The sequence below is a fragment of the Emys orbicularis genome, chromosome 20 (genome assembly GCF_028017835.1).
Source record: "Emys orbicularis isolate rEmyOrb1 chromosome 20, rEmyOrb1.hap1, whole genome shotgun sequence".
Lineage (NCBI taxonomy): Eukaryota > Metazoa > Chordata > Testudines > Emydidae > Emys > Emys orbicularis.
In genome coordinates, this window is record NC_088702.1 from 17,722,360 (window position 1) to 17,748,107 (window position 25,748).

Below are 25,748 nucleotides of genomic sequence, written 5' to 3' on the forward strand. Positions count from 1 at the left end.
AACTCTGCCCACATATCTACACCAGCAACACCATCACAGGACCTAACCAGATCAGCTACAACATCACCGGTTCATTCACCTGCACGTCCACCAATGTTATATATGCCATCATGTGCCAGCAATGCCCCTCTGCTATGTACATAGGCCAAACTGGACAGTCACTATGCAAGAGGATAAATGGACACAAGTCAGATATCAGGAATGGCAATATACAAAAACCTGTAGGAGAACACTTCAACCTCCCTGGCCACACAATAGCAGATGTAAAGGTAGTCATCTTACAGCAAATAAACTTCCGGACCAGACTCCAAAGAGAAACTGCTGAGCTCCAGTTCATTTGCAAATTTGACACCATCAGATCAGGATTAAACAAAGACTGTGAATGGCTATCCAACTACAGAAGCAGTTTCTCCTCCCTTGGTGTTCACACCTCAACTGCTAGCAGAGCACCTCACCCTCCCTGATTGAACTAACCACGTTATCTCCATACTGATTTATACCTGCCTCTGGAAATTTCCATTACTTGCCTCTGATGAAGTGGGCATTCACCCACGAAAGCTTATGCTCCAATACTTCTGTTAGTCTTGAAGGTGCCACAGGACCCTCTGTTACCTTTAAGCTAGATAAGTGCTTAGTGTAATAATTTTTATTATGAGCAATAATAAAGCAAACAAATATGGGCATTCACCCTGGCACTGGCCTTATTTTTAAGTAAAGCAGTGCTATGATCCCCATTGTAGATAGGGGAAACTGAGGCACAGGGCAGTGCAGGGATGGGGCCATAGTCACAGAGAAAGTCTGTGGTGGTGTGAGGGATCAAACACAGATCTGTGGAGGGCTCGTTTAGTACCTTTCCCACAAGCCCATCCATGCTCTTACATACAACTTGCAAAATAGAAGGATATGCAATTTTTCCTTCCCTTTAGGGTTGAGAGAAGTGGGCTGGAAGCCTTCATAACTGAACAATTAACCAAGACCGCTCTCCACCCAAGAGTTTAGATGGCGTTTGAGTTAAATAGCTATCCCAAAAGTTTGGAACCATCCAAATTGAAAAAAAAAAAAATCACTCCAGTCAGGAGTCATGCTGGATAGGGTATAAAACCTTGGGGAAACCAGGGGAAAGGCAGACAAGCCCAGAACTGACTGTGAAATGTATGAAGGCTGAAGGTTCAAATCCCACTGGCAGTTTGTGCAACAGGTTCTGAAAATAGCTCTGTGTGTGTCATCCCAGGAGCTGCTTGGGGCTGTCCTATCCCCTGCTAGCTACTATCCCTCAGTGGGAGTGTCGCCTTTCTGGCTGCCAAGTTCCCGGACGAAGTGACGGTAATAAGACGAGAGATTAAACTGGCAGCATTGAGGGGGAGTTGTTGCACAGAGGAGGCAGTGAGGTCTAAGGGAGAGTGCACTGGCCTGGGAGCCAGTCTGCTGCTGGGCAAAACAGTGGTTGGGTAGAAAAGCAGGACAATGTAATCCCCCAAGGAACAGAAAGCAGGAGACAAATAATGTACCGTCCCCCCCTCTGTTCTTACTTTGCCTCCTTCTTGGCTTCCTCATTCCCGTATTAATTTGAGGTCAGTGGCTGGTACCCAGCAGTGCCCCTGAACCAAGGAGACAAGGGCTGAAGTGGCCTCAGAGACAGATCTAGTCATATCTTCCACCACCAACTGCTATGAAATTAGTTACTCCTGATTGATGCCACGGGGAGTGAACGGGGAATCGGGTTATGAGCAGTGTCTAGAAATAGCCTGGAGAGCTGTTGGACAGCAGGGAGCCAGGCACGCTGGACTCCCACTTCCCAGAGACAGATCGGAATGGGCCGGCGCTAACTTACGCTCGGGCTGGGTGGGTCTATTGCTTGCAAGAGGGGTGTGGCAATCAGTCAGCACCCAGGCCTGGCCCTGGGCTGCTCCAAGAGCCGGTAATGACAGGCAAGGCCCTTAATCATGGATCCATGGATGCGGAGGGACTGATGCTAACGCCAGTCACACCCAGGAGTGTCAGGATGACTGCATGGATGTGCAGAAAGGTGCTTGGTGTGCACAGATTCCCAAGGCCTAGGGGAAGGGGAGTGGGTCATGTTTATAGCCAGCCTGGGGAGCAAAATAACGTACATAAGAGCTTGCTGTTCACAGCCAGCCAGAGCCCATTGCTCTGAGAGGTGTAACTGACTCTGCTTGGGTCTGCAGAGAGCCCGAGCCCGTTGCTGGGAGAGGGAGGGAGCTGCCTTGAGCGTGCCTGACCCAGCGATGCTGCCTGGGTCTGCTGGGAGCCTGAGTTATCTTTTTTCCAAGGGGAAAATAGAGCAGATTCTATTCAGGGGAACAGTTTGATTTGAATAGAAATTAGGTAGCGTGACGGGGTCAGGCCAGATGGCTACAGGAGAGTTTTGGAAGGATAAGCAGGTCCCTTTTCCCTTGGTAACTGAACAGGGATTACTCCAGGTTAATTAGGACACCTGGGGCCAATCAAGGGCCTGCCAGAACCTGTTATGAGCCTCCTCTCCAGCCAGATAGAGGCGTAGGATAGAAGCTGTGGGAGGAACGCGAGCTACTGGTGAGCTGGGCGGTGCAGAGGAGGAAACCAGGAGGGAAACCCCACAGGTACAGGGGTGAAGGGCAGGGGAAACAGGGCAAACAGCGCTTTTGGGCCCCGAAGGTCTGAGGGAAGAGACCCCACCAGAGGGAAGAGACTGAACTGGGTGTCTGGCCTGTCGCCACCATGCCCGGAGGGGCTACCAGAGACTAAGAGGCTCTCCTTCCCCTCCCCCCGTCAAGGAGGCTGGGAGGAAGCCTGCTCAGGCAAGGTGTGTACCCCGGCCCGCCGCTAAACGGAAGCGCGGAACCCGCTGAGGCGGAGAAGGAGCTCTGTCACAGTTATTTAAAAAACGTCTGGGCTAGATTGAGCTAATATAAACGGGGATATTTCTGGTTTCCAAGGCAGTTATCACTAATTAATTAATTAATTATTCTTGTTATTATGGTGGAAGTGCCTCTGAGCCCCAGTCATGGAGCAGGACCACACTGCGCCAGGCGCTGTACAAACACAGAACAAAAAGATGGTCCTTGCCTCCAAAGAGGTTCCATTCTTAGTAAGTTATTTTGAAGGTGGTGGACTGTATCCTGGAGATTGGTGATGCTGGGAAGGACCCAGGAGACCTGATGGGGCCAACGGCCTATGAGCTCCCTGGGAGATGCTTTGGCTAAGAGGCCGAATGCAACCCTGGGCTGCAGAAGCCGGGGAATAGCGAGTGGGAGCTGGGAGGTGGGATCCTCTGTGGATACAGCATTGAGGAGATCATGACTGGAGATTCCCCCAGCTCTAGGGGGCTGCATATCAAACAAGATGTCGGGAAATCGGGGAGGGTTCAGAGAAGAGCAACGGGAGAGATCCAAGAGCTGGAAAACCTGCCCGAGAGCCAGAGACTGAAGAAGATCGATCTGTGGAGTTTCGCGCAGAGAAGGCAGAGTTTAAGCTACCGAGAGTGAGAAAAAGAAGAAAGAAAGGTCAGAATCAAAACGAAACATTTTGAAATGATCGAAACGGAAACCCAAAATGGAGACCCAAAAATCCTTTTTTCGGTTCATGAATATTTTCAGGATTGTGACTTTGTGTCCCAATTCGAGACAGGAAAACATGTTTAACTCCCCAAAAATATTCATGGGAGAGGAACTGCCCCCTAGTTCATAGATTCCAAGGCAAGACATTGTGATCATCTGGTCTGGCCGCCTGCATAATACAGGCTAGAGAACTGCCGCCAAATAATTCCTAGAGCCGAGCTTTTAGAAAACCATCCAGTCTGGATTTAAAAATGGTCAGTGATGGAGAATCCACCACAACCCTTGGTAACTGTTCCAATGGTCCGCACTGCTGTCTGACCCCACCCCTGCACTGCTCTCTGCCCCCGCCCTCACACTGCTGTCTGACCTCACCCTCGCATGACTGTCTGACCCCGCCCCCGCATGGCTGTCTGAGCCCACCCCCAAACGGCTCTCTGACCCCACCCCTGCACTGCTGTCTGACCCCGTCCCCACATTGTTATCTGACCCCGTCCCCGCATGGATGTCTGACCCCGCCCCCACATGGCTCTCTGACCACACCCCTGCATGGGTGTCTGAGCCCACCCATGCACTGCTCTCTGATCCTGCTTCCTCACCCTCGCTTAGGGTTGCCAGGTGTCCGGTTTTCGATCGGAACGCCTGGTTGAAAAGGGACCCTGGCGGCTCCGGTCAGCACCCCTGTTAGGAGTCCGGTCGGTGGCGCAGCGGCGCTGAGGCAGCTCTCTCCCTGCCACGTCTCCGCATGGCTCCCAGAAGCAGTGGCATGTCCCCTTCTGGCTTCTACGCGTAGGGGCAGCCAGGGGGCTCCGCACACTGCCCCTGCCCCAAGTGCCCGCTCCGCAGCTCCTACTGGCTGGGAACTGTGGCCAAGGTGAGCTGCAGGAGCGGTGCCTGTGGACGGGGCAGCGCACGGAGGTGCCTGGCTGCGCCTCCGCGTAGGAGCCGGAGGGGGGACATGCCGCTGCTTCCAGCAGCTGATTGAGGTAAGCGTCGCCTGGAGCCTGCACCCCTGACCCCCTTCCATGCCCCAACCCGGTGCCCCAGCCCTGATCCCCCTCCTGCCCGCCAAACCCCTTGGTCCCAGCCCAGAGCACCCTCCTGCACCCCAAAGCCCGAATCCCCAGGCGCACCCCAGAGTCTGCACCCCCAGCCAGAGTCCTCACCACCCCCACATCCCAACCCTTGCACCCCAACCCCTCAACCCCAGCCCGGAGCCCACTCCTGCACCCCAAATCCCTCATCCCCGGCCCCACACCAAAGCCCACCTCCCTAGCCGGAGCCTTCACCCCCCTGCATACCAACCTCCTGCCCAGAGCCCCCCTCCCGCACCCTGAACCCCTCATTTCTGGCCCCACCCCGGAACCTGCACCCCCAGCCCAGAGCCCTCATCCTCTCCCACACCCCAACCCCCGCCTCAGCTCGGAGCCCCCTCCCATGCTCCGAACACCTTGCTCCACCCCCCAGCCCGGAGCCCCCTCCCGCACCCTAAATCCTCATTTCTGGCCCCACCCCAGAGCCCACACCCCCAGCGGGAGCCCTCAACCCCTCCTGCACCCCAACCCCCTGAGCCAGCCTGGTGAAAATGAGCGAGTGAGTGAGGGTGGGGAGAGCGAGCAACAGAGGGAGGGGGGATGGAGTGAGTGGGTGGTGGGACCTCAGAGGAGGGGCAGGGCAAGGGTGTTCAGTTTTGTGTGAGTAGAAAGTTGGCAACTCTACCCCTGCTGTTTTCTAGCCCCGCCTCCTTGCCCCACACTGCTCTCTGACCCTACCTCCTTGCCCCACACTGCTCTCTAACCCCACCTCCTTGCCCCACACTGCTCTCTGACCCTACCTCCTTGCCCCACACTGCTCTCTGATCCTGCCCCATCTGAATTTTGGGCTGCTTTTGAGACTCATTTCAGGCTTGTGGTCTTGAAAAAAATCTGGCGACCCTGATGCAGGCGAGACTGAAAGCCCCCACCCCCGCAAGGATTTCCGTGTACTTAGGGCATGCACCTGGGGGAGGTTCCTGCCCCTCTTCAGAAAGGTCCAGGGTCTGCCAGACGATTGGTCCAATCTAGGCTATTAGTCATTGAGCTCTAGCTTTGACCGTAAATTCCATCCTGGACCCAAGAAACCTTTGCGACGAAAGTTTTGTGGAATCAGCATTTTCCTGGTGGGAAAAAAAATAAAAATACTCCCCACTAGCTCTACGGGCCAATGTCTCCCATGAGCCCCTCACTAACATACATGATACATGCAGCATTTGAGCACCCCACCAGCTAAGGCCGGGCGTGCCCGAACTCCAGTGCTTCCTCAAAGTGTCATGGTTCCACCCTGATTTACAGCCCAGCTGCTCCCTGCAAATTAGTGGTTGGGTTGTTTCACCCTGCGGGGGAGGGGGTGGGCGTGGTGTGTGTGCAATTTCACGTCACTTAACAATTTAACGAGCTGATAAGCGGGTGCGTTCAGGGATGTGAGTGGCTTTTAAGTGCAGCCACAATTAATGGCCTCTGAAAAAAAAAAATCGCGCCCTGTACGTTTTGTTTCAAACAGCTCCACCCAGGAAAGAGCGCTGGTTTCGACACTTGAACCCTGGTGTCTGTCTCTGCTCCAGGAAGGGGATGTACCCTGAACTCGTCGCATGCATCCATCTCCCGGAACCAAGGTAGGCTCCCAACGCGTCTGCTGGCCTCTGCTGACACTGCCAGAACATGAATGCCCGGAGTCGACCTGCCATCACGCGAGGCTGTGTCTGAAACCCACCGGGGCACAGGACAAGCCCGAGCATGTGGCATGGGGTGTCTGTAAATGCATCGGCACCGCACGCACAGGGGTTTCAAAGAAGGCTTGTGGCATAACACCCTGGGAGAGGGCTGTGGCAGGGGAAAAGCTGGGCTGATGGGGAAAGCAGCCACAGCTGTGGCCAGCTTAATCGGGGCCCAGCTGACCCTTATAAGAGGGCTGGGGCCAGAAGCCAGAAAACACCCTCTCTAGCTCCTAGAGAGAGAGAAGGACCTGGCTGCTTGGGAGCTGAGGAGGGTACCTGAGGTGGAGCAGTGCTGGGGAAGGGCAGAAGGAGTGGGGGAGCTCCAGCCTAGCTAAGCCCCAGGCTGGAGGCCGAGGTAAGGGCCCACAAAAAGGGAACTAGGGCTGCAGAGGGGCAGCCCAGAGATAGGCAGAGGCAGCTGGTCCAACCCCCCTTGCTGATGATGAGTGGTTAACAGACGGCCGTCTGCCCCAGGGAGCAGGGGCTAAATGGAGACTGGCAGTAGCCCCTGAGGCAAGGTGAGGATAGGGGGTTGGAGGTTCCCCTGGGAGGGGAGACCTAGAATGAGGGGGTACTGCAGTGGGCAGAAACCCTGGGCAAAGGGCACCGGGGTCCGGGAGGGACACGGGGGCCAACGGCAGGCGAGACATCAGCCGGCAGAGGGCGCTTCGGAGCTGGAAAAGAGCGAATTCCCTGGACAACCAGCAGGAGGCGCCGCGCCGGTGAGTCATCGCCCTGCCACATTTACGTCTTGTCTACACAACGATATGGAGCGTGGCAAGCTGGGGGCAGGGGGATGAGATCCTGAGCTCCAGCCTGACCCCACAATATCCCCGCTGTCAGAGATGCCCAGCTGCAGTGTAGACATACCCAAAGACAAGCCAGTAGGGTCGTCATTGGTGGCTTTAAGAACAGGTTGGACAAGCGCCTGTCAGGGATGATCCAGGTTTACTTGGTTCTGGGTCAGTGGAGGGGGCGGGACTTGATGCCCTCTGAAGGTCCCTTCCAGCCCGACATTTCGAAGATTCTACATGGGGAAATTGACCAGATTTGGTGTCCATGTGGACATGCTTATTCCAGGATAAAAGTGCCTTTTCCGGAGTTAGCTTAATCCTCTTGGAACTAGAGCTGGGCAAAAAAAACTCCATATCTGACCTCTCCATCCTTGTCGTCAAAGGGAACCTGCACAACACCTTCAAAAGATGAGCCGGGGAGCTTCAATTCATAACTTTGCTAAACCCTACAACTCCTGGGCTCAGCCCTGGTCTACACTACAGAGTAAACAAATAAATCTGTTAGTCTTTAAGGTGCCACCGGACTCCTTGTTGTTTTTGTGGATACAGACTAACACGGCTACCCCCTGATACTACAGAGTTAGGTCAGCTCACGTCTACCTAACTCTGTAAGTGTCTACGCTCAAATTTCGCTCCCGTCGATGTAACTGCCCTGCTACGCTGACTTAACAACTCCACCTCCATGAGTGGCGTAGAGTCACAGTCAACATAGTTAGGTCGACACAGTGCCAGTGTAGACATTGCAACACCTATATCGACTGTTACTGGCTTTCAGAATCCATCCCACATTGCCCCACCCTCACAGTTCAATCCGTTTTCTTCTTCGTACGGCTGATACAAATGTAGAGCAACCACTAGACGTTTACATGTAGATGGTTAAGCCAAATCATCACGTCTGGAGTCGCAGACTGAGGACGCGCACCGCCAACACAAGGAGCAAAGTGTGGATCCACACAAGCGATGTAATTACTGTGGCGGCTGTATGCCAATGTAAGTTAGGTTGACTCAATTGTGTAGTGTCAACACGGCCTCAGTAAAGACACTGGATTTCTGGCTCATTACTGACCCTGCCAGCAGGTAGGGGATCTTGGGGGACAACTACTGCACTGGTGGGGTGCAAAATAAACTTTATTAAGAAAATGCAAAACAGGGAAAATTCAATAGTGAGGGGTATGGGGTTTGTTAAGGTAGACAATTGGGGAGGGGTTTCTTTTAGTAAATAGGATAGGGGGTTTCAATAGTGGGGTACAATACAGTGGGGTACAATACAGTTGGTAACCAATTAACACTGAAGTATAAATGTAACAGGTAGCTAACAATTTCTATGTAAAGAGTGTGTCACAGCAGCATATAACCAACTAACAGTATGGGTAAAATGTGTTAAGTAACCAACAACTTTAGGTAAAAATGTGTCACAGTGGTGTAAATGTAAAATGTGAGGGGTGTTAGAGAGAAAGAGGGTAACCAATGGGGTTTTATGCTAGACTTCAGTAATACAATTGAGGTTTGGCAGCAGTAGGAGCGGGGTGAGCATGTGGGGGAAGGGATTAAGAGAGAGAGAGAGACAGAGAGCAGACAGGCTGCAAGTTTAAACAGCAGAGAGACAATTATACAGAACACAGCAAAATCTTATCTATGATTTAACTTAATCAAGACTACACAAATTAGCAAGTAACAAAACACAATGCAACAATTCTTTAAGCCTAACATACAGAGTACAATGCAAGCAATTTTCTAAACCTAACTTAACCACAGCTATGCAAAATGAAATTACAATTTATCTAGACTAAAGGCTAAACCTAACCTAATGGGTGCACCTTATACTAGGGGTAGTTCCAGAGGGCAGAGTGGTGTGTGCCCAGGATACAGCTCCAAGGGAGGGGGATTTAACTAGTGGTGGCTGCAAGCAGGCTTATTTCTAGCAGCAGAGGCGCTGCGGAGCTAGAGGCAGATTACAGATACAGACGAAGGAGTTAGCTTGGGTCTGCCTGCTGGGGAAAGGAAGCCAGCAGCTAGAACAAGGGGAGTGTGCAAGAGGTTTTTCCTTACCAATCCCCAAAGCAGCAGCAGGAACAGCAGTTTCAGCATCAGAGGACGCAGAGAGGACTCGATTCGCTTACAATAATCAGGAGATCTCCAGGCACAAATTCGTCGTTCGTGGGAGGGGAGTTTAAAAACGGGGGTACGCTCAAAAACAAACGAGAGCGGGGAGAGGGGCCCCCTCAAAGACCCCTAGCTGATCAGACCAGATGGCAAAGCAAGGACCTTCTCCGGGGGTCTGATCAGAAAATGTCTGGTTTTAAAGGCAAACTCAGGCAGTTTCCCGCCAGTAACTCTGATTGGTTCCCCTTAATCCAGGGGAGGAGAGAAGGCAGGGAAACTGCAGGTAGGCACAGGACATGTCTGGGCAAATTCTGAGTCACAGGTATGACTCAGATGCTCAGCTATGTGGCCACTTTAGGTCTTGCATACCTGGGCAGAGCACCCTACACCGAGCCGGGTCCGAACAAAGAAGCTAGACAAAGGAGCGAAAAGCCCCCCCCTCCCTGAGCAGAGCAATGGCTCCAGTCAGTCTGCACAAGCCATTTCCATGAGCAGGGCCAGGCTGTGACTTTGGTCAGTTCCATGGCCGGCGGGGTGGGCGGCCACTCAGCACAAACAGAAAGGAAGGGGGAAAAAGGAATCCATCAGGGGGACAGCTGTAACAGACAATTACAACACTCTGTAACCCACTGACCCGCCTTTGTCCTATGACTGCCAAGAGGTTAGCTGTCCACTTCACCTTGAATGGTCTCTTGCAACATGTGTTAACTGCTTAGGCTAAACAATCTGGTCCACCTCGTATTTGGCTGGGACTTCTCTGAGGGACCTTTCCCAGACCTGAAGAATGAAGGCTCTGTGTAAGCTCGAACGCTTGTCTCTTTCATCAACAGAGGTTGGTCGACTAAAAGATATAACCTCTGCCACCTCGTCTCTATAATTGTTATAACTATAATCAGCATAAATAGTAAAGCTTCCCTGTTCCCTTTGAACAGAGCTATGCAGTTGGGGGAGGCAAGGCGGACTATGTTTAGGGCACCTTTTCCAGCCTGATGTTAGGGACTTGAACCCAGGTCCTCAGGTGCTAGCAGGTTCCAACCTGCCACCCAGGGACCTGCTAAGCACTTGCAGATTAGGAGCTGAACTCACAGGGCTCCAATCCTGGGAGCTGATTGGCAAAACATTGGGGAGCCCTGATTGGTCCACGGCCCCTATTTAAATCCAGCACAGGAGTCCGTGCAGCTGGGATCCACCCTGCTCTGGAGTGTGTGCCTTTCTCTTCCTCATCCTCGCCCTCGCCCTGGTATCCTGACCCGGCCTGACTCTGCTTGTTGATCCATGGTAGTGCTCTCAAGTTTGGCTCCTGCCTCTGATCTCCTGGTAACCAGACCCTGCCTCCCGACACTCCGCTCTGGGTTTGCTCTCGGGCCTGTCTCAGACTCTGACCTCCCGGTACATGGGCTGGCCTGATTTCCCAGCTCCTGCTTTGAGCACTAGGTCAGACTGCCCACCTCCTGCTCATGACCCGCCCTCCCCATGCGGGGGAGCGGAGTGGGTCCTAAAAGGGCTGCTCAGTTGTGGTTGCGGCTGCTGAGTTGCAGGCTGCCTCTGTCCAAATGCAAAAATGACCCTCTGACAGCCGCCGCTTGTGTGCTGGTCGGTGACTAGGAGTTTCCGTCACTGATTGCCACAGGACTTAGATGTGAATATGGAAGACACCTGTGCGTGATTTCTTTTAACATGGAGACTCCGTTGCACATCAGTGTCCACACGGTGCTTGGCAGGATGAGGGTCTTCATCCAAGCACCAGGAAGCCAAGGCAATTGGAGATCACCATCCTGTTGCAGCCTTCATCCGCCTTCACAGACATTGAGAGAAATTGTCTTTGTCCACCTGCTCTGCTGTTGAGGAGTTATGGGAAACCCAAGCCCTCCAGCGCCTGAAATGGAGAAGGACCTTGTGGGAAGGATCCCAGCGTTATGAGACCCAATGAAGAAAACAGGAAATGGAGAAACGGGAAAGGAGGAAAGAATGCCGTGCAGCCTGATTCAATAATCCGGATCTTCCCCTTCCACTGGGAGCCGTCTGCCCCAATGTGATAAGATCTGTGGATCCCAGATTGATCTTGTCATGGGATAAGAGGGAAGGTGCTGTCATGGATTGGTAACTGGTTAAAAGATAGGAAACAATGGGTAGGAATAAACGGTCAATTTTCAGAATGGAGACTGGAAAATAGTGGTGTTCCCTAGGGGTCTGTACTGGGACCAGTCCTATTTAACATATTCATAAACAATCTGGGAAAAGGGGTAAACAGGGAGGTGGCAAAATTTGCAGATAATACAAAACTACTCAAGATAGTTAAGATCCAAGCAGACTGCGAAGAGCTACAAAAGGATCTCACAAAACTGGGTGACTGGGCAACAAAATGGCAGATGAAATTCAAAGTTGATAAATGCAAAGTAATGCACATTGGAAAACATAATCCCAACCCTACATGTACAATGATGGGGTCCAAATTAGCTGTTACCACTCAAGAAAGAGATCTGGGAGTCATTGTGGAGAGTTCTCTGAAAACATCCACTCAATGTGCAGCGGCAGTCAAGGAAGCTAAAAGAATGTTGGGAATCATAGGAAAGGGATAAATAATAAGACAGAAAATATCATATTGCCTCGATATAAATCCATGGTATGCCCACATCTTGAATACTGAGTGCAGATGTGGTCGCCCCATCTCAAAAAAGATATATTGGACTTGGAAAAGGTTCAGAAAAGGGCAACAAAAATTATTAGGGGTATGGAACAGCTGCCATATGAGGAGCGATTAATCAGACTGGGACTTTTCAGCTTGGAAAAGAGACGACTAAGGGCGGATATGATAGAGCTCTGTAAAATCATGACTGGTGTGGAGAAAGCAAATCAGGAAGTGTTATTTACTCCCTCTCATAACACAACACCAAATGAAATTAACAGGCAGCAGATTTAAAACAAACAAAAGGAAGTATTTTTTCACACAATGCACAGTCAACCCGTGGAACTCTTTGCCAGAGGATGTTGTGAAGGCCAAGACTATGAACTAGATAAGTTCATGGAGGATAGATCCATCAATGGCTATTAGCCAGGATGGACAGGGATGGTGTCCCTTGCCTCTGTTAGCCAGAAGCTGGGAATGGGCGACAGGATGGATCACTTGATGGTTACCTGTTCTGTTCACTCCCTCTGGGGCACCTGGCATTGGCCACTGTTGGAAGACAGGATACTGGGCTCAATGAACTTTTGGTCTGACCCAGTCTGGCTGTTCTTGTGTTCTTATTAGCCACCTGCGGATCCACCAGCAGTAACGGGCTATCATTTCATGCAGGATTATAGAAATGACTTGCTTTTATTATAGAAACGTAACATTTCAACATCAGCAAAACATTTTGGGGGCATTTTTGCCACATCGGGTGTTAAGAAATTTCAGCTTTGCATTCCCATGCACAACAGATTCTTCCCACCACTTGAAATGTCTGAATTTCCCATGGAATGGGACTCTCAGCCCTGGTTTATGAGCACAAACTGCCTCTCTCTTTGTCAATCTCTCCTCTGTCATAGCTTCTTCTCTGAGCTCAGCCTGTGCTTTTTCCACCTCTTGTCAGTGGTTGCTAGTATCTCTTTCCACAAGAGTTCAAAATTTGCAAGTCTGGACCCACCCAAAATTGTGAGATTGGTGTAAAAATCAGAAGATGTAAAAAAACAAAACAAAAAACCCCAAACCACTAGTGTATTCAGGGGCTGTTTTTTTTTTTTGAGCCTGTAAAGGTCAGTTTCCCAGCTTTCTTTCCCCAAAGCCTAGGTCTAGAAAGTGACTTTTTCCGACAAAAGCTCAGATTCTTATGGAATCACATGACTCCTGGAGCTCGAGGCTTTAAGAAACACACCCACCCTCATGAGACATGTCATAAAAGCATGTGAGATTTGAGTCACTGAGTCTCACCACTGCCAAGTCTAGCAGTTTTACCCTGAGAATTGTGGGAATGTTAATGGCTACAGTACATGTAAATGCGTCCATCTAGGAACAAAGAATGTCTGCCAGACTTAGAATACAGGGGACTCTCTTCAGAGAAGCGGTGACACTCAGAAAGATTTAGGGGTTGTGGTGGATAATCAGCTGAACATGAACTCCCGGGGTTTGTCTACACTACAGGTGCTACAGCTCCATCGTTGTAGCTATGTTGTTGTAGCGCCGTATAACAAAGCTTGAACTCCATGAGACATCAGAGTTCGTGACTTCAGAGCAGTTATAGCCGCTTACGCCACCCGTACTAATGCAAGACACCAGATCAAAGACCTGTGCGCTATTTATGGCATTTTAAAACCAGTCTCATAATTTTTAATCCAACCTCATGATTTTGAAAACCATCTCACAGTCGTCAGGCTGATCTCACGATTTTTACAGCAGTCTCATGGCTTTCAAGCTCATCCCATGATTCTAAACCAAATCTCACGATTTTTAAAGTCAACCTCCTGATTTTTGAACCAGTCTTGTGAATTTCAGACTGAGTCAGGATTTTTAAGCAAAACCCCCCATTTTAAACCAATCTCATGATTTTTTAAAGCAATCTCACAATCTTCAGGCTGATTCATCCTTTTTATAAACCAGTCACACATTTTTAACCTAGTCTCAGGATTTTGTGAGGCCTGGCTAGTAACTGTTGGCTGCTTTGGGCTGACCCACTGCAGCTCCCCCATCCCCGTTCCACCTGGGCCAGCTCTCCCCACCCCATTCAGCACCCTCCAGGTACCGTGGCGAGATGAGGAGAGGCGTGGCTGGGGCGTGTGATTGGTGGGTTATTGTGGCAGGCGTGACGCGCTATGAGTTCTCAGTCCGATCTGGGCACTTCCTCCCTATGGTGCTCCTCACCCACTGGGCAGCTTTGCAGACTTTGGCATAGACACCGGGCTGTCCCGGCAGGGCACAGACAGACTTCCCCCAGGAGACCACGCCCTGCAGCTGCCCATTGCAGACCAGTGGGCCTCCTGAATCACCCTGCGGAGACAACGTGGAGCCATCAGCAAAACACAGCCATGCCCTCAGCGCCCACACACACAAAGCAGGCCCCATCCCCTCCAGCAGGGGGCAGCAGGGACACGTGGACAGGAAGGATTTAAAGAGCAAAAATGGGTTCAGATGGCCCCAGCTTGCTACACCTGTGCTGGGAATCAGGGGCCCAGGAGCTGGATGAAGCCCAGCACTTAGGGGTCGGTGCGGCCAGAGGGCAAATCGGCTGCTCTTCCATGGCTGGCTGGGGCCAGGGGCTGAGTGACGACAGCCCCTCAGTAGCAGGCTGAGAAGGGTTTGCAGGTCGTAGGGGATAAAGAGTATTGAGCTGTGTGAGTTCCTACACCCAGCACCTACCCCGCTCTCCAGGATGCCCCTTACCTTGCACGAGCTTATGCCACCCTGTTCCACGCCAGCACACAGCATATTCTCCGTGATCTTGCCACAGTAACTTTCCTGGCAGCTGTCCTGGCTGACGCTATAGACATCTGCACACTGCATGATGGCTGGGAACCGCCCTGGGCAATGACAGAAAAACAAGAGATCATGAGCGGGGAACAAGGTGCAAGACAAGAAAACTTGGTGTAAGACCCTCAACTGGTGTAAACTGGCACAGATCCACTGACTCCAATGGAGGTACGGCTAATTGACCCCAGCTGGGATCTGGCCCCATTGACTCCAATGGAGCTACGGCTGATGGACCCCAGCTGGGATCTGGCCACATTCATTTTCCCGAAAAGGAAATTTTTGATGAATGGAAAAGCCAAAAAACCAAATTGTTTCATTTAGATCCAGTATTTTATGTCATATTATAATATTTCATTGTGATTTGAAGCACGTCTGTAATGTTTTAAAATTGTTTTGAATATGAAAGGAAAGGAAATTTCAAAAGAAAACATTTCAAATAGAACAAAAATCAAGCCATTGTGTCCCAGTGTTTTCAAAATGCAAAATTTTCACTTTTTTCGGAATATTTTTTCTGAAATGAGTGAAAACGCCCCGAGTTTGTGGGACACTTTGGTGTTGTCGAAGCTGAATTGTCCACTAAAAATAGTTTCAGATGAAAATTTTCCCCCAGGGAAGCCAAAGACCCTTGTGAGCCCATTAACGAGGTCTCCTTAAAGATCTTCCACCACCTCCCCAAGCTGAGCCCAACCTCAACCCTCGCCTCTACACCCCAGCATGCCATACTTTTGGGGGACTTGATGGTGCCCCATCCTGAAACACTGCATCGTGTTCCAGGAGAGGGACAACAGGTCGTCACGTTGATTGTGTTCACGTAGTTGTTGAGTTGAGCGGGCTCATCCAACTCCAGAAGCATGAAGTCGTTGTCACGAGGACGAAGGTTATACCCAGGGTGCATGAAGAAGTTGTGGATTCTTCGTATCTGTTCTGTGGGTTCTTTCACCCGTAGATTATAATCTCCCAGATGCACCCGCAGAGAGCTGCATGGAGAGAGGACAAAGGAAGAGATCAATGGGCGGCTATTCAAAGGTCATAGTTGGCAAGCAACTAGAATTGGGCCAATAATGGATTTTTCGATCCTAGGGTAGCCTCCAATATCTCATCAACTTGGCTCCTCAGGAATTCAGTTGACTCCAATCTTGTCTGATCTCATTTTTTTAGACTCCACAGAGCTGGTCAGAGTCACATATAAGGAGTGGGTATGGAGCATACCACAGATCCAAAGAATACAAGTATTGGTTACTTTACATACAAGTTTAACCCTATTCTATACCACATGTATCTGACGAAGTGGGTATTCATCCACGAAAGCTTATGCTCCAATATGTCTGTTAGTCTATAAGGTGCCACAGGACTCTTTGTCCCTATTCTAATGTATGCGTAACCCACACACCTTCTGGGTGTGGTGTTCTGTCCCATCTAGTGGCACCGAGACTACTTAGAGATTAATGAGTCTGCTCTACAGCCTTAGCTAACAGCCAGTTGGGTTTTAACTCATTCTGTTGAGGCTCATGCACTAAGCTGTAGAGGCCCCAGTTCAATCCTGCCCACTGGGGAATGTTGGTATTGCATATGCATCCTCCATTTTACATGATATCATGCACTTTATCATAGAATCATAGAATATTAGGGTTGGAAGAGACCTCAGGAGGTCATCTAGTCCAATCCCCTGCTCAAAACAGGACCAACACCAACTAAATCATCCCAGCCAAGGCTTTGTCAAGCCGGGCCTTAAAAACCTCTAAGGATGGAGATTTCACCACCTCCCTAGGTAGCCCATTCCAGTGCTTCACCACCCTCCTAGTGAAATAGTGTTTCCTAATATCCAATCTAGACCTCCCACACTGCAACTTGAGACCATTGCTGCTTCTTCTGTCATCTGCCACCACTGAGAACAGCCGAGCTCCATCCTCTTTGGAACTCCCCTTCGGGTAGTTGAAGGCTGCTATCAACCCCCCCTCCACTCTTCTCTTCTGCAGATTAAATAACCCTAGTTCCCTCAGCCTAACCTCGTAAATCATGTGCCCCAGCCCCCTGATCATTTTCGTTGCCCTCCACTGGACTCTCTCCAATTTGTCCACATCCCTTCTGTAGTGGCGGGGGGGGGGGGGGGGGGGGGGAATTGGACGCAATTCTCCAGGTGTGTGTGTGTGTGTGTGTGGGAAACTGGACGCAATTCTCCAGGTGTGGCCTCACCACTCACCAGTGCCGAATAGAGGGGAATAATCACTTCCCTCGATCTGCTGGCAATGCTCCTACTAATACAGCCCAATATACCATTGGCTTTCTTGGCAACAAGGGCACACTGTTGACTCATATCCAGCTTCTCGTCCACTGTAACCCCTAGGTCCTTTTCTGCAGAACTGCTGCCTAGCCACTCGGTCCCTAGTCTGTAGCAGTGCATGGGATTCTTCCGTCCTAAGTGCAGGACTCTGCACTTGTCCTTGTTGAGCTTCATCAGATTTCTTTTAGCCCAGTCCTCCAACTGGAGGATTATTTTCAGGCCCAATTCCTGTACATATCATGCTATGTTCTCATGCCACATGTACACAGCTTATTTTGTTAGTTTTCTCCCTGTCTTTATAGTCACCTTCCACACATTCTTAGCCACTGTTTCTGACACTATTATTTCTTGCACCTGGTTTTATACAGCTGTCCTTATCCTCGGCTTTTGCATAGGTTGATCAGACGTCCCAATAATATTAGGGGTTTTGTCTTATATATGCCACCATTCTCCTTTCAATGAAAAAAAGTGTCCCACTTTTTCACACGTACTAGCTGCTCACCCTACTTTTGGGACCCTCTTAACATGGTTATGTTTACTTTTGCCTTCTCCTGGGTTACTGCGGTTCGCTCATGCCAAATTAAACCAACGTGCGGGAGCACTGAGAATTGCAGAGTAAAATCTGGGTCAAAGAGTTTTGAAATTTCCACTGAATCGAAAAGTCGGGGGAGCAAAGTTCGTTTCGGTCATCGCGAAACGTTTCTGAAAACCAACTAACCGGGCACTTTGAAAGAAAAAGTTGTTTCGAATGGAAACATGAAAACATTTTGAAAATGCCGACACAAAACATTGTGATTTTTAATGTATTATTTATGTTTTAATTAGTTTTTCCAAATATAACAAAGATACCAGCTTCGTCCTAACACACAAAGAGAGTTAGGGGGGAAGGACAGATCTATCTGCAGGCCCTGCAGTAATGACAGAGCTCTAAAAAGGCAGCTTGAATTGCTTTCAATTTTTCTGGCACTCCCCTTCTGCAGCATACCAGGCGTTCATTCCAGGGCTTAAATTCTCATTGAGTATTTCCCAGAGCCCCCCATGGCCCACCTCCATTTGGGGCTCCAGGCTTCAGCTGTAGGGTGGGGCTACTTGGGCTTTAGCCCTGCAGGATGCAACAGGGCTTGTGGCTTCAGCCCCGTGGGAGCTGCTGGAACATAGGGCTTCAGCCCTGTAGGGTGCGCCAGGGCTCAGGTGTTCCGGGCTTCAGCTGCAGTGCCCAGTGGATGCCCTGAAACCAGCGGGGGGCCACAGACACCCCCAGTCGAACGCCAACAGCATCAGGCTGGAATCAAGGGAAGATATTTCCCGGAGCTCCGCTCCATTCCATCAGCTCCTAGAGCAACTGCACATGAGCCACCAGTGGGATGCTACAAGAGGTAATGCTGGCGAGCCTGGGGGTGAGTTTTTCTCTGTCCATGGCCCTAGGGAGATACTGATACTGGCGTGCCGCGTCCTGTGTGGGGTGGGCCCATTTGAAGAAGGACGCTGAAAAACCGCAGAGGGTGTGGAGAAGAGCCAGAAAAATGGTTTGAGGGATGGGAAAAAATGGAGGAGATTGTGGGGTGCAGAGGGAGACCTGGGCATGGATGGAGGACACCAAGGGAGACGATAAGGACTGGGGATGTGGGTTATTCCCACGTATCACCCTCTCTCCCACCACCCCCGCACTGACTTACCTGATCCGTCTGATCCGTCTGCCGCAGTGCGCAGCAGTTAGCACCCACTTCGGGGCTATCAAGCTCCCGCCACAGTAGATGCGGCCGTTCCTCAGGAGAGCCACCTGGTAGGGCCGCGAGCCAAAGACGCAGAAGCTCCCACCAATGATCTGGTTTACCTCTGTGTCTGAGGCTGCAATGGAGAGTGGCAAACGTCAGGCACAAGTGGGGTAGTAAGCGGAGCGACCATCGGTCACGTCCGTATGGATTGGCCGGTGGCAGGATGACCATGAGCCACTGCTTGCACGCGGCAGTTCAAAAAGGCTATTCAAGGTTGTACCAGGAGACGTATTTCCAGTAGGGATAGGGAGGCATTAATGCCACTGGTAAAACCTCCAATTCCGGTCACCCGTGTTCCAGAAAGAGGAATTCCAACTGGAACAGGTGTCAAGAAGGGCACTCGGATGATCAGGGGAACGAAGGGACGATCTTACAAGGGGAGATGGAAAGAGCTCGGCTGGTTTAACCTAAAAGAAGGCCGAGACAACATCTGATTGTTCTCTCTAAATACAGTGGGGGGAAAACACCAGGGAGGGAGAAGATCTATAGGAGACGGAGACCAGCATTGGCACAAGAACAAATGGGGATAAGCACCATGGATAAATCTAGGCTGAGATTAGAAGATGGTTACTAACCATCGAAGGAAGGGAGTTGTGGAATAGGAGCGGGAGGCAAAAACCCTCATGAGTTTGAAGATGGAGCTCGATACGTTTCTATGACCGAGCTGCCCATGGTGGCAGGGACTGGTCATGATGACCCAGGAGGACACTTCATTTTTTAATGTTCAAATGATTTTCCAACCACTTTTTGCAATGCTCTAATGCATTGGCAGCAGGGACTTGAAATTTTACAAGGGAATAGCCCTGGAGTCAGGGAGGTGCCTTTTGCTGTTCACATGAAAATTCACCTAGATTTGATCAAATTATAAACCTCTGGAAATCACAATTTATACATGCTCAGGAGAGCAGGGGTTGGTCAGTGATTGGCATTTCTAGGCTTTTCTGCAATACAAATTATTAAAACTGTCAAACTTTTTCGGATGGAATGCTTTCCCATCGGAAAATGCCATTTTGTCAAAATTGAAAACTTCCACAGGAATGTGTTGATTGTGATGCATATTCTTTTTTAAAAAGTTTAAAACGAAGCAGTCTCCTCTATGGGCTCGGCTCCACAATCAAACTACATCTCCCATGATGCCTCACAGCCAGGAATTTCCATGATGCACTAACTTCTCCTCACCAAGCGGTGCATGGTGCTTCATGGGACAGGCATTCTGACCAGAGCATTGAACATTATCAGAAAGGGCCATTTTGATTTGTTTTTATTTTTTTAAATAATTTTTGTTTCCATGTTTTTCTTAAAAGAATGAACATTATATTAGAAATGATGCTCTGTGAAAGTTATATATTTTGAAATATATTTAAATTTAAAGACATCGAAATCTCAGTGAAACAGATTTATTTCCCCCCCCCAAAACATTTCGTTTTAGGGGAAATTTCAAAATTATTTTCTTCTGTCCTGATTCAGGACACAAACAGATTGTGAAATCATGGCTTCCTGCCTGCTTTACAAACAATAACGAGTAATCAGAGATGAGGCCTGAACATATTAATTACCTTTTGCAACACATAACAGGACTGCTGGGAACTCGGCTTTTCATAAGCAGGAACCTGTCTTAAGCAACGTCTCTGAGACATTCCTGGAAGGGCCTGCGGCGAAACTGCAGAACCGTCTCACCCAACCCAACTTTGGCTTCTTTCTTCACTCTTTTTCCTACCTGCGGCTGCCCCGACTACCAGCATCACGATGATCAGCAGCTCCATGGCGGTTGTGGCGATGGATATGGTCTGCGGAGTCACTGGCTTTACTGCAGGGAAAGAGATCGAAAGGGAATCATTGGCCACGGGCGTCTTGAGGAGGACGGATGCCTCGCGGGGAAGGTGCACGTTTAGGATTCAGTAAAACCAGGCCTGAGTTCCTGTTCGTCCACAGACTCCCAAAAGCAGCAGTTTCTCCGGGCCTCAGCTGCCCTGCCTGTACCAGGAGATGACAGCACTGCCCGACATGGGGAGGGGAAATGCACCGTGATTGTCTGATGGCAATGGGGGCCCAGTGTCCCCCAACTCAGCTCCATCTTCCACTTCCGCCCGGTCCCAGTCGCCCCCAGCGGCATGTTCCATGAAAAGATCTGATCTGTTGGCGGGGATGGGGAGAGAAACTAAAAGTCAAGCCAGATGACAAAGATTTCCATGAGCTGGCCTGAGCCCACCCCACTGCCACTCGTTCCCCTTCTAACAATAACAGAGGAGGGGGGCGAAACCCCCATAGCCAGCTTAATAACAGAGAAATTAATAGATCTGAGGTGGTATCTGGCATATTATATGCTATATTATGGTAGTATCTGAGCACCTCCCAATCATTGGTGAGCAGGGCAGGGCTATGATCCTGATTGTACATATGGGGAAACTGAGGCACAGGGAGGCTAAGTGATTGGCCAAGGTCCTGCAGGGAGGCAGCACCAGACCAGAGATTAGAAGCCATGTCTTCCAAGTACCAGCTGAGCAGCCAAACCGCCAAGCCATCCATCTTCATTGAGTGCCCCATTCCACGCCATAATCCCCCCAATAACAGAGAAGAGACCCCATTCTATCCCATCCACATCCGCAAAACAGAGCAATGCCCCCTAGCAGCCCATAATTACTCCCAATAACAGAGCAATGCCCCCTCAGATCCCATAATCACCCCCAATAACAGAGCAGAGTGCCCTGGCAGCCCATAATTACCCTAATAACCGCAAGATGCCCCAAAACACCACCCTTTGTGGCTCCCCAAACCACAGTTATCTCCTTTCCACCCCAGCACCCTGATGCCCCCAGCCAGGCATCTTGACGACAGGGGCTGGACTGGCCCTGCTTCACCTGTAGCTCCCGGCGGGGGGCCCTCGGGAGTGGAAGAGGCTCCGGTGTCTTGAACAAAACTAAGGATCCTCCGGGATGGGCCACTTCATATGCTGCGGAAATGGGCTGTCCCTGTGAGTCAACATGATTGCCATATCTGGGGAGCTGCCCCACATGTTGGCATGCAGGCAACTCCCTCCGCCCTCATGCTCCAGTAGGTTGTATCCGGGGGAGTTGCGGAAGCAAGCCAGGCTTTGTTCCCGATTCTGTCCTCTGCCGAGGATCCCAGCAGGAATTAGCCCTTGGAACGGCACCTTCTCCATTGCCGAAAGCGACTCCCTGAACCTCCACCCAGCTCTGGAATCTGTGCCTTCCTCTTCCTCGTCCTCTTCCTGGTACCCTAACCCGGCCTGACTCTGCGTGTTGATCCCTGGTTCTGCTCTCAAGTTTGGCTCCTACCTCTGATCTCCTGGTAACCGGACCCTGCCTCCCGAAGCTCGACTCTGGGTTTGCCCTTGGGCCTGCCTCAGATTCTGACCTCCCGGTATGTGGCCTGGCCTGATTTCCCAGCTCCTGCTTTGAGCACTAGGTCAGACAGCCCACATCCTGCTCGTAACCCCCCCACGCCCCATGCAGGGAGCGGAGCGGGCCCTAAAAACAGCTGTTCAGTCGCATTGTGGCTGCCGACTTGCAGGCCTGCCTCTGTCCCAATGCAAAAATGGCCCTCTGACAGCTGCCGCCTGTGTGCCGGTCGGTGACTAGGAGCTTCCGGTCATTGCTGTCCCGCTCCCGTCACCGAACGCCACAGGACTTGGACATGGACAGTAGTGGATCACTGCACGGGCCAACGGGGCCCATGCCCAGGGGCCCGGGCCAATTTGGGGCCCCCAGAAGCACCACCACCACTGCAGGCCTGAGGCTGGAGGAGCTCTCGCTTCAAAGCTTCTTCAGTCTCGGGGTAGGGGCAGAAACGAGAAAGCGGGGGGTGAGGCCATGGGGGGAGGGGCGGAATCGTCAGGGCTGTGGGCAGAAAGGGGTGGGGGGACAGGGCGTAATGGGTCGGGGTTGTGGGCAGAAAGGGGAGGGGTCGCGGGGGAAGGGGTGGAATGGGTCAGGGTTGTGGGCAGAAAGGGGAGGGGAGATGGCAAAGGGGCAGAAGAGGGTGGGGCCATGGGCGGGGCCATAGGCAGAAGGGGCGGAACCGCAGGCAGAAGAGGTGGGGTGGGGACAACTTTCTGGACCCGGGGCCCCCCCACTTGCTCTGGCCCAGGGCCCCAGGTGAGCTTAATCTGCAACTGGACATTGATGTGAGTATGGAAGACACCTGTGCGTGATTTCTTTGAATGTGGAGACAGGGGCGACGGACACTCCAAAAAGTGGGGAGGCCACTGGTGCGTGAACCATGGCCCCACCCTCATGCTGCCCTTTCCCCTGAGCCCCCACCCCCACACCACCCTTTCCCCGAGCCCTCGTGCTGCTCATTCCCCCCGAGGCCCCGCCCTCGCACCGCCTCTACTCCCCAACACCCTGCCCCCCGCTCGCACCTCTCCACCTCCTCCCCCCGTCGTTCGCCCTTATGGCCAGTAAAAAGTGGGACGGCCCCTGCTTGGAGTTGCTGTTGCACACCAGGGTCCACAAGGTGCTTGGCAGGATGTGGCTCTTCATCCAAACGCCAGGAAACCGAGGTGATTGGAGATCGCCATCCTGCTGCAACCTTCATCCGCCTTCACAGACATTGAGAGAAATCGTCTCTTTGTCCGCCTGCTCTGCCGCTGGGGAGTTATGGGAAACCCAAGCCCTCCAGCGCCTGAAATGGAGGCGCCCAACGAAGACGACAGGAAATGGAGAAATGGGAAAGGAGGAAAGAACGCTGTGCACCCTGATTCAATAATCCAGATCCACCCCTTCCACTGGGAGCCGTCTGCCCCAATGTGATAAGATCTGTGGATCCCAGATTGGTTTTACTGGCCTCCTGCAGATCCACATCTGTCATAACTATAAAGGGAAGGGTAACAGCCCTCCAGTGTACAATACTATAAAATCCCTCCTGGCCAGAGACTCCAAAATCCTTTTACCTGTAAAGGGTTAAGAAGCTCGGGTAACCTGGCTGACACCTGATCCAAAGGACCAGTAAGGGGACAAGATACTTTCAAATCTTGGTGGGGGGAAGGCTTTTGTTTGTGCTCTTTGTTTTGGGGGGAGTTCCTTCTTGGGACTAAGAGGGACCAGACATCAATCCATGCTCTCCAAATCTTCTGAACAAGTCTCTCATATTTCAAACTTGTAAGTAACAGCCAGGCAAGGCGTGTTAGGTTTATCTTTGTTTTCTCAACTTGTAAATGTTCCTTTTGCTAGAGTGTTCATCTCTGTTTGCTGTAGCTTTGAACTTAAGGCTAGAGGGGGTTCCTCTGGGCTCTTTGAATCTGATTACCCAGTAAAGTTATTTTCCATCCTGATATTACAGAGATGATTTTTACCTTTCTTTCTTTAATTAAAAGCCTTCTTTTTTAAGAACCTGATTGATTTTTTCTTGTTTTAAGATTCAAGGGGTTTTGGATTGGTGTTCACCAGGGAATTGGTGTAGGAGTCTCTCCAGGCTACCCAAGGAAGGGAGTTAGCACTTGGGAGTGGTGGCAGCAAAACCAGATCTAAGGTGGTAGTTAAGCTTAGAAGTTTACATGCAGGTCCCCATATCTGTACTCTAAAGTTCAGAGTGGGGAAGGAACATTGACAACACCAATAGTAACTGGGTATCATTTCATGCAGGATTATAAGAATGACATGATTTTATTACAGATCCATAACTTTTGAAAATGAGCAAAACAATTCTTTTGGCATTTTTGCTGCATCGGACATTAAGAAATTTCAGCTTTGTATACCTGTTCACAACGGATTCTTCCCCCCACCCCAAAATATCTGAATTTCCCGTGGAATGGGAGTCTCAGCCCTGGTTTATGAGCACAAACTGCCTCTCTGTTTGTCAATCTCTCCTCTGTCACAGCTTCTTCTATGGCGTCAGCCACCCTTCTTCTTCCACCCCTTGTCAGTGGTCGCTAGTATCTCTTACCCCAAGAGTTCAAAATTTGTAAGTCTGGGCCCACCCAAAATGGTGAGATTGGTGTAAAAATCAGAAGATGTAGAAAGAAAACCAAACCCCAAAACTACTAGGGTTTGTTTATTCACTGGTTTTTTGAACCTCTAAGGGTCAGTTTCCCAGCTTTCTTTCCCCAAATCCCAAGTCTACAAAGTGACTTTTTTCGACAAAAGCTCAGATTCTCATGGAATCACATGACTCCAGGAGCTCGAGGCTTTAAGAAGCAAACCCACCCTTATGAGACATGTCATAAAATGATGTGAGATTTGGGTCACTGAGTCTCCGTGGGGATGTAAATGGCTACATGTAAATGCATGCATGTCCGCCGGACTTAGAGGATGGGGGACTCTACCTGGAGAAGGAGTGACTCTCAGAAAGATTTGGGGGTTGTGGTGGATAATCAGCTTCTCCTGAACTCCTGGGGCTTGTCTATGCCACAGGCGCTGTAGCTATGTTGCTGTAGCACCACACGATGAAGCTTGAACTCCGTGAGACGTCAGACTTCGTGACATCAGAGCAGTTATAGCCGCTTATGCCGCCCGTACGAATGCAAGAGACCAAATCAAATACCTATGCGTTATTTATGGCATTTTAAAACCCGTCTCATGATTTTTAAATCAATCTCATGATTTTTAAACCCACCTCACAATCGGCGGGCTGATTTCACGATTGTGAAAGCGATCTCATGGTTTCCAAAGCAGTCTACTGGCTTTCAAGCTGATCCCATCATTCTAAACCAAATCTCATGATTTTTAAAGTCAACCTCTCGATTTTTGAAGCAATCCTGTGAATTTCATGAATTTTGATTCACGACTGCTAAGCCAATCTCTCCATTTTAAACCAATCTCATGATTATTAAAGCAATCTCACAGTCTTCACACTGATTCATGCCTTTTAAACCAGTCACACATTTCTAACCCAACCTCAGGAATTTGTCAGGCCTGGCTCATAACCATTGGCTGCTTTGGGCTACGGCTCCCCCATCCCATTCGCACCCAGGCCAGCTCCCCCCACCCCATTCAGCACCCCCCGGGTGCCGCAGCGAGATGAGGAGAGGCGTGGCTGGGGCGTGTGTTTGGTGGGTAATTGTGGCAGGCGTGACGTGCTGTGATCTC

At 50.6% G+C, this 25,748-nt stretch overlaps 1 protein-coding gene across 1 annotated transcript; it reads right to left on the reverse strand.

Annotated features, from left to right (window-relative positions):
• Positions 1-13,989: 13,989 nt before the first annotated feature.
• LOC135892209 (trypsin-3-like) lies at positions 13,990-20,465 on the reverse strand. Its single transcript, XM_065419918.1, has 5 exons — positions 20,420-20,465; positions 18,604-18,775; positions 15,370-15,623; positions 14,560-14,696; positions 13,990-14,166 (listed from the first exon to the last, which is right to left on the reverse strand). The coding sequence occupies exons 1-5, from the start codon at positions 20,463-20,465 to the stop codon at positions 13,990-13,992; spliced, it is 786 nt and encodes a 261-aa protein (XP_065275990.1).
• Between the last annotated feature and the right edge of the window lie 5,283 nt (positions 20,466-25,748).

Excerpts from the sequence above, each read along its gene's own strand:
- LOC135892209 (XM_065419918.1), bottom strand. The coding sequence starts at position 20,465 with ATGGAGCTGCTGATCATCGTGATGCTGGTAGTCGGGGCAGCCGCAG. Across the intron at positions 15,624-18,603 it reads AGACGGATCAGACGGATCAG|CTCTCTGCGGGTGCATCTGG; the intron begins GTAAGTCAGTGC and ends CTCTCCATGCAG. Across the intron at positions 14,697-15,369 it reads CACCATCAAGTCCCCCAAAA|GGCGGTTCCCAGCCATCATG; the intron begins GTATGGCATGCT and ends GTCATTGCCCAG.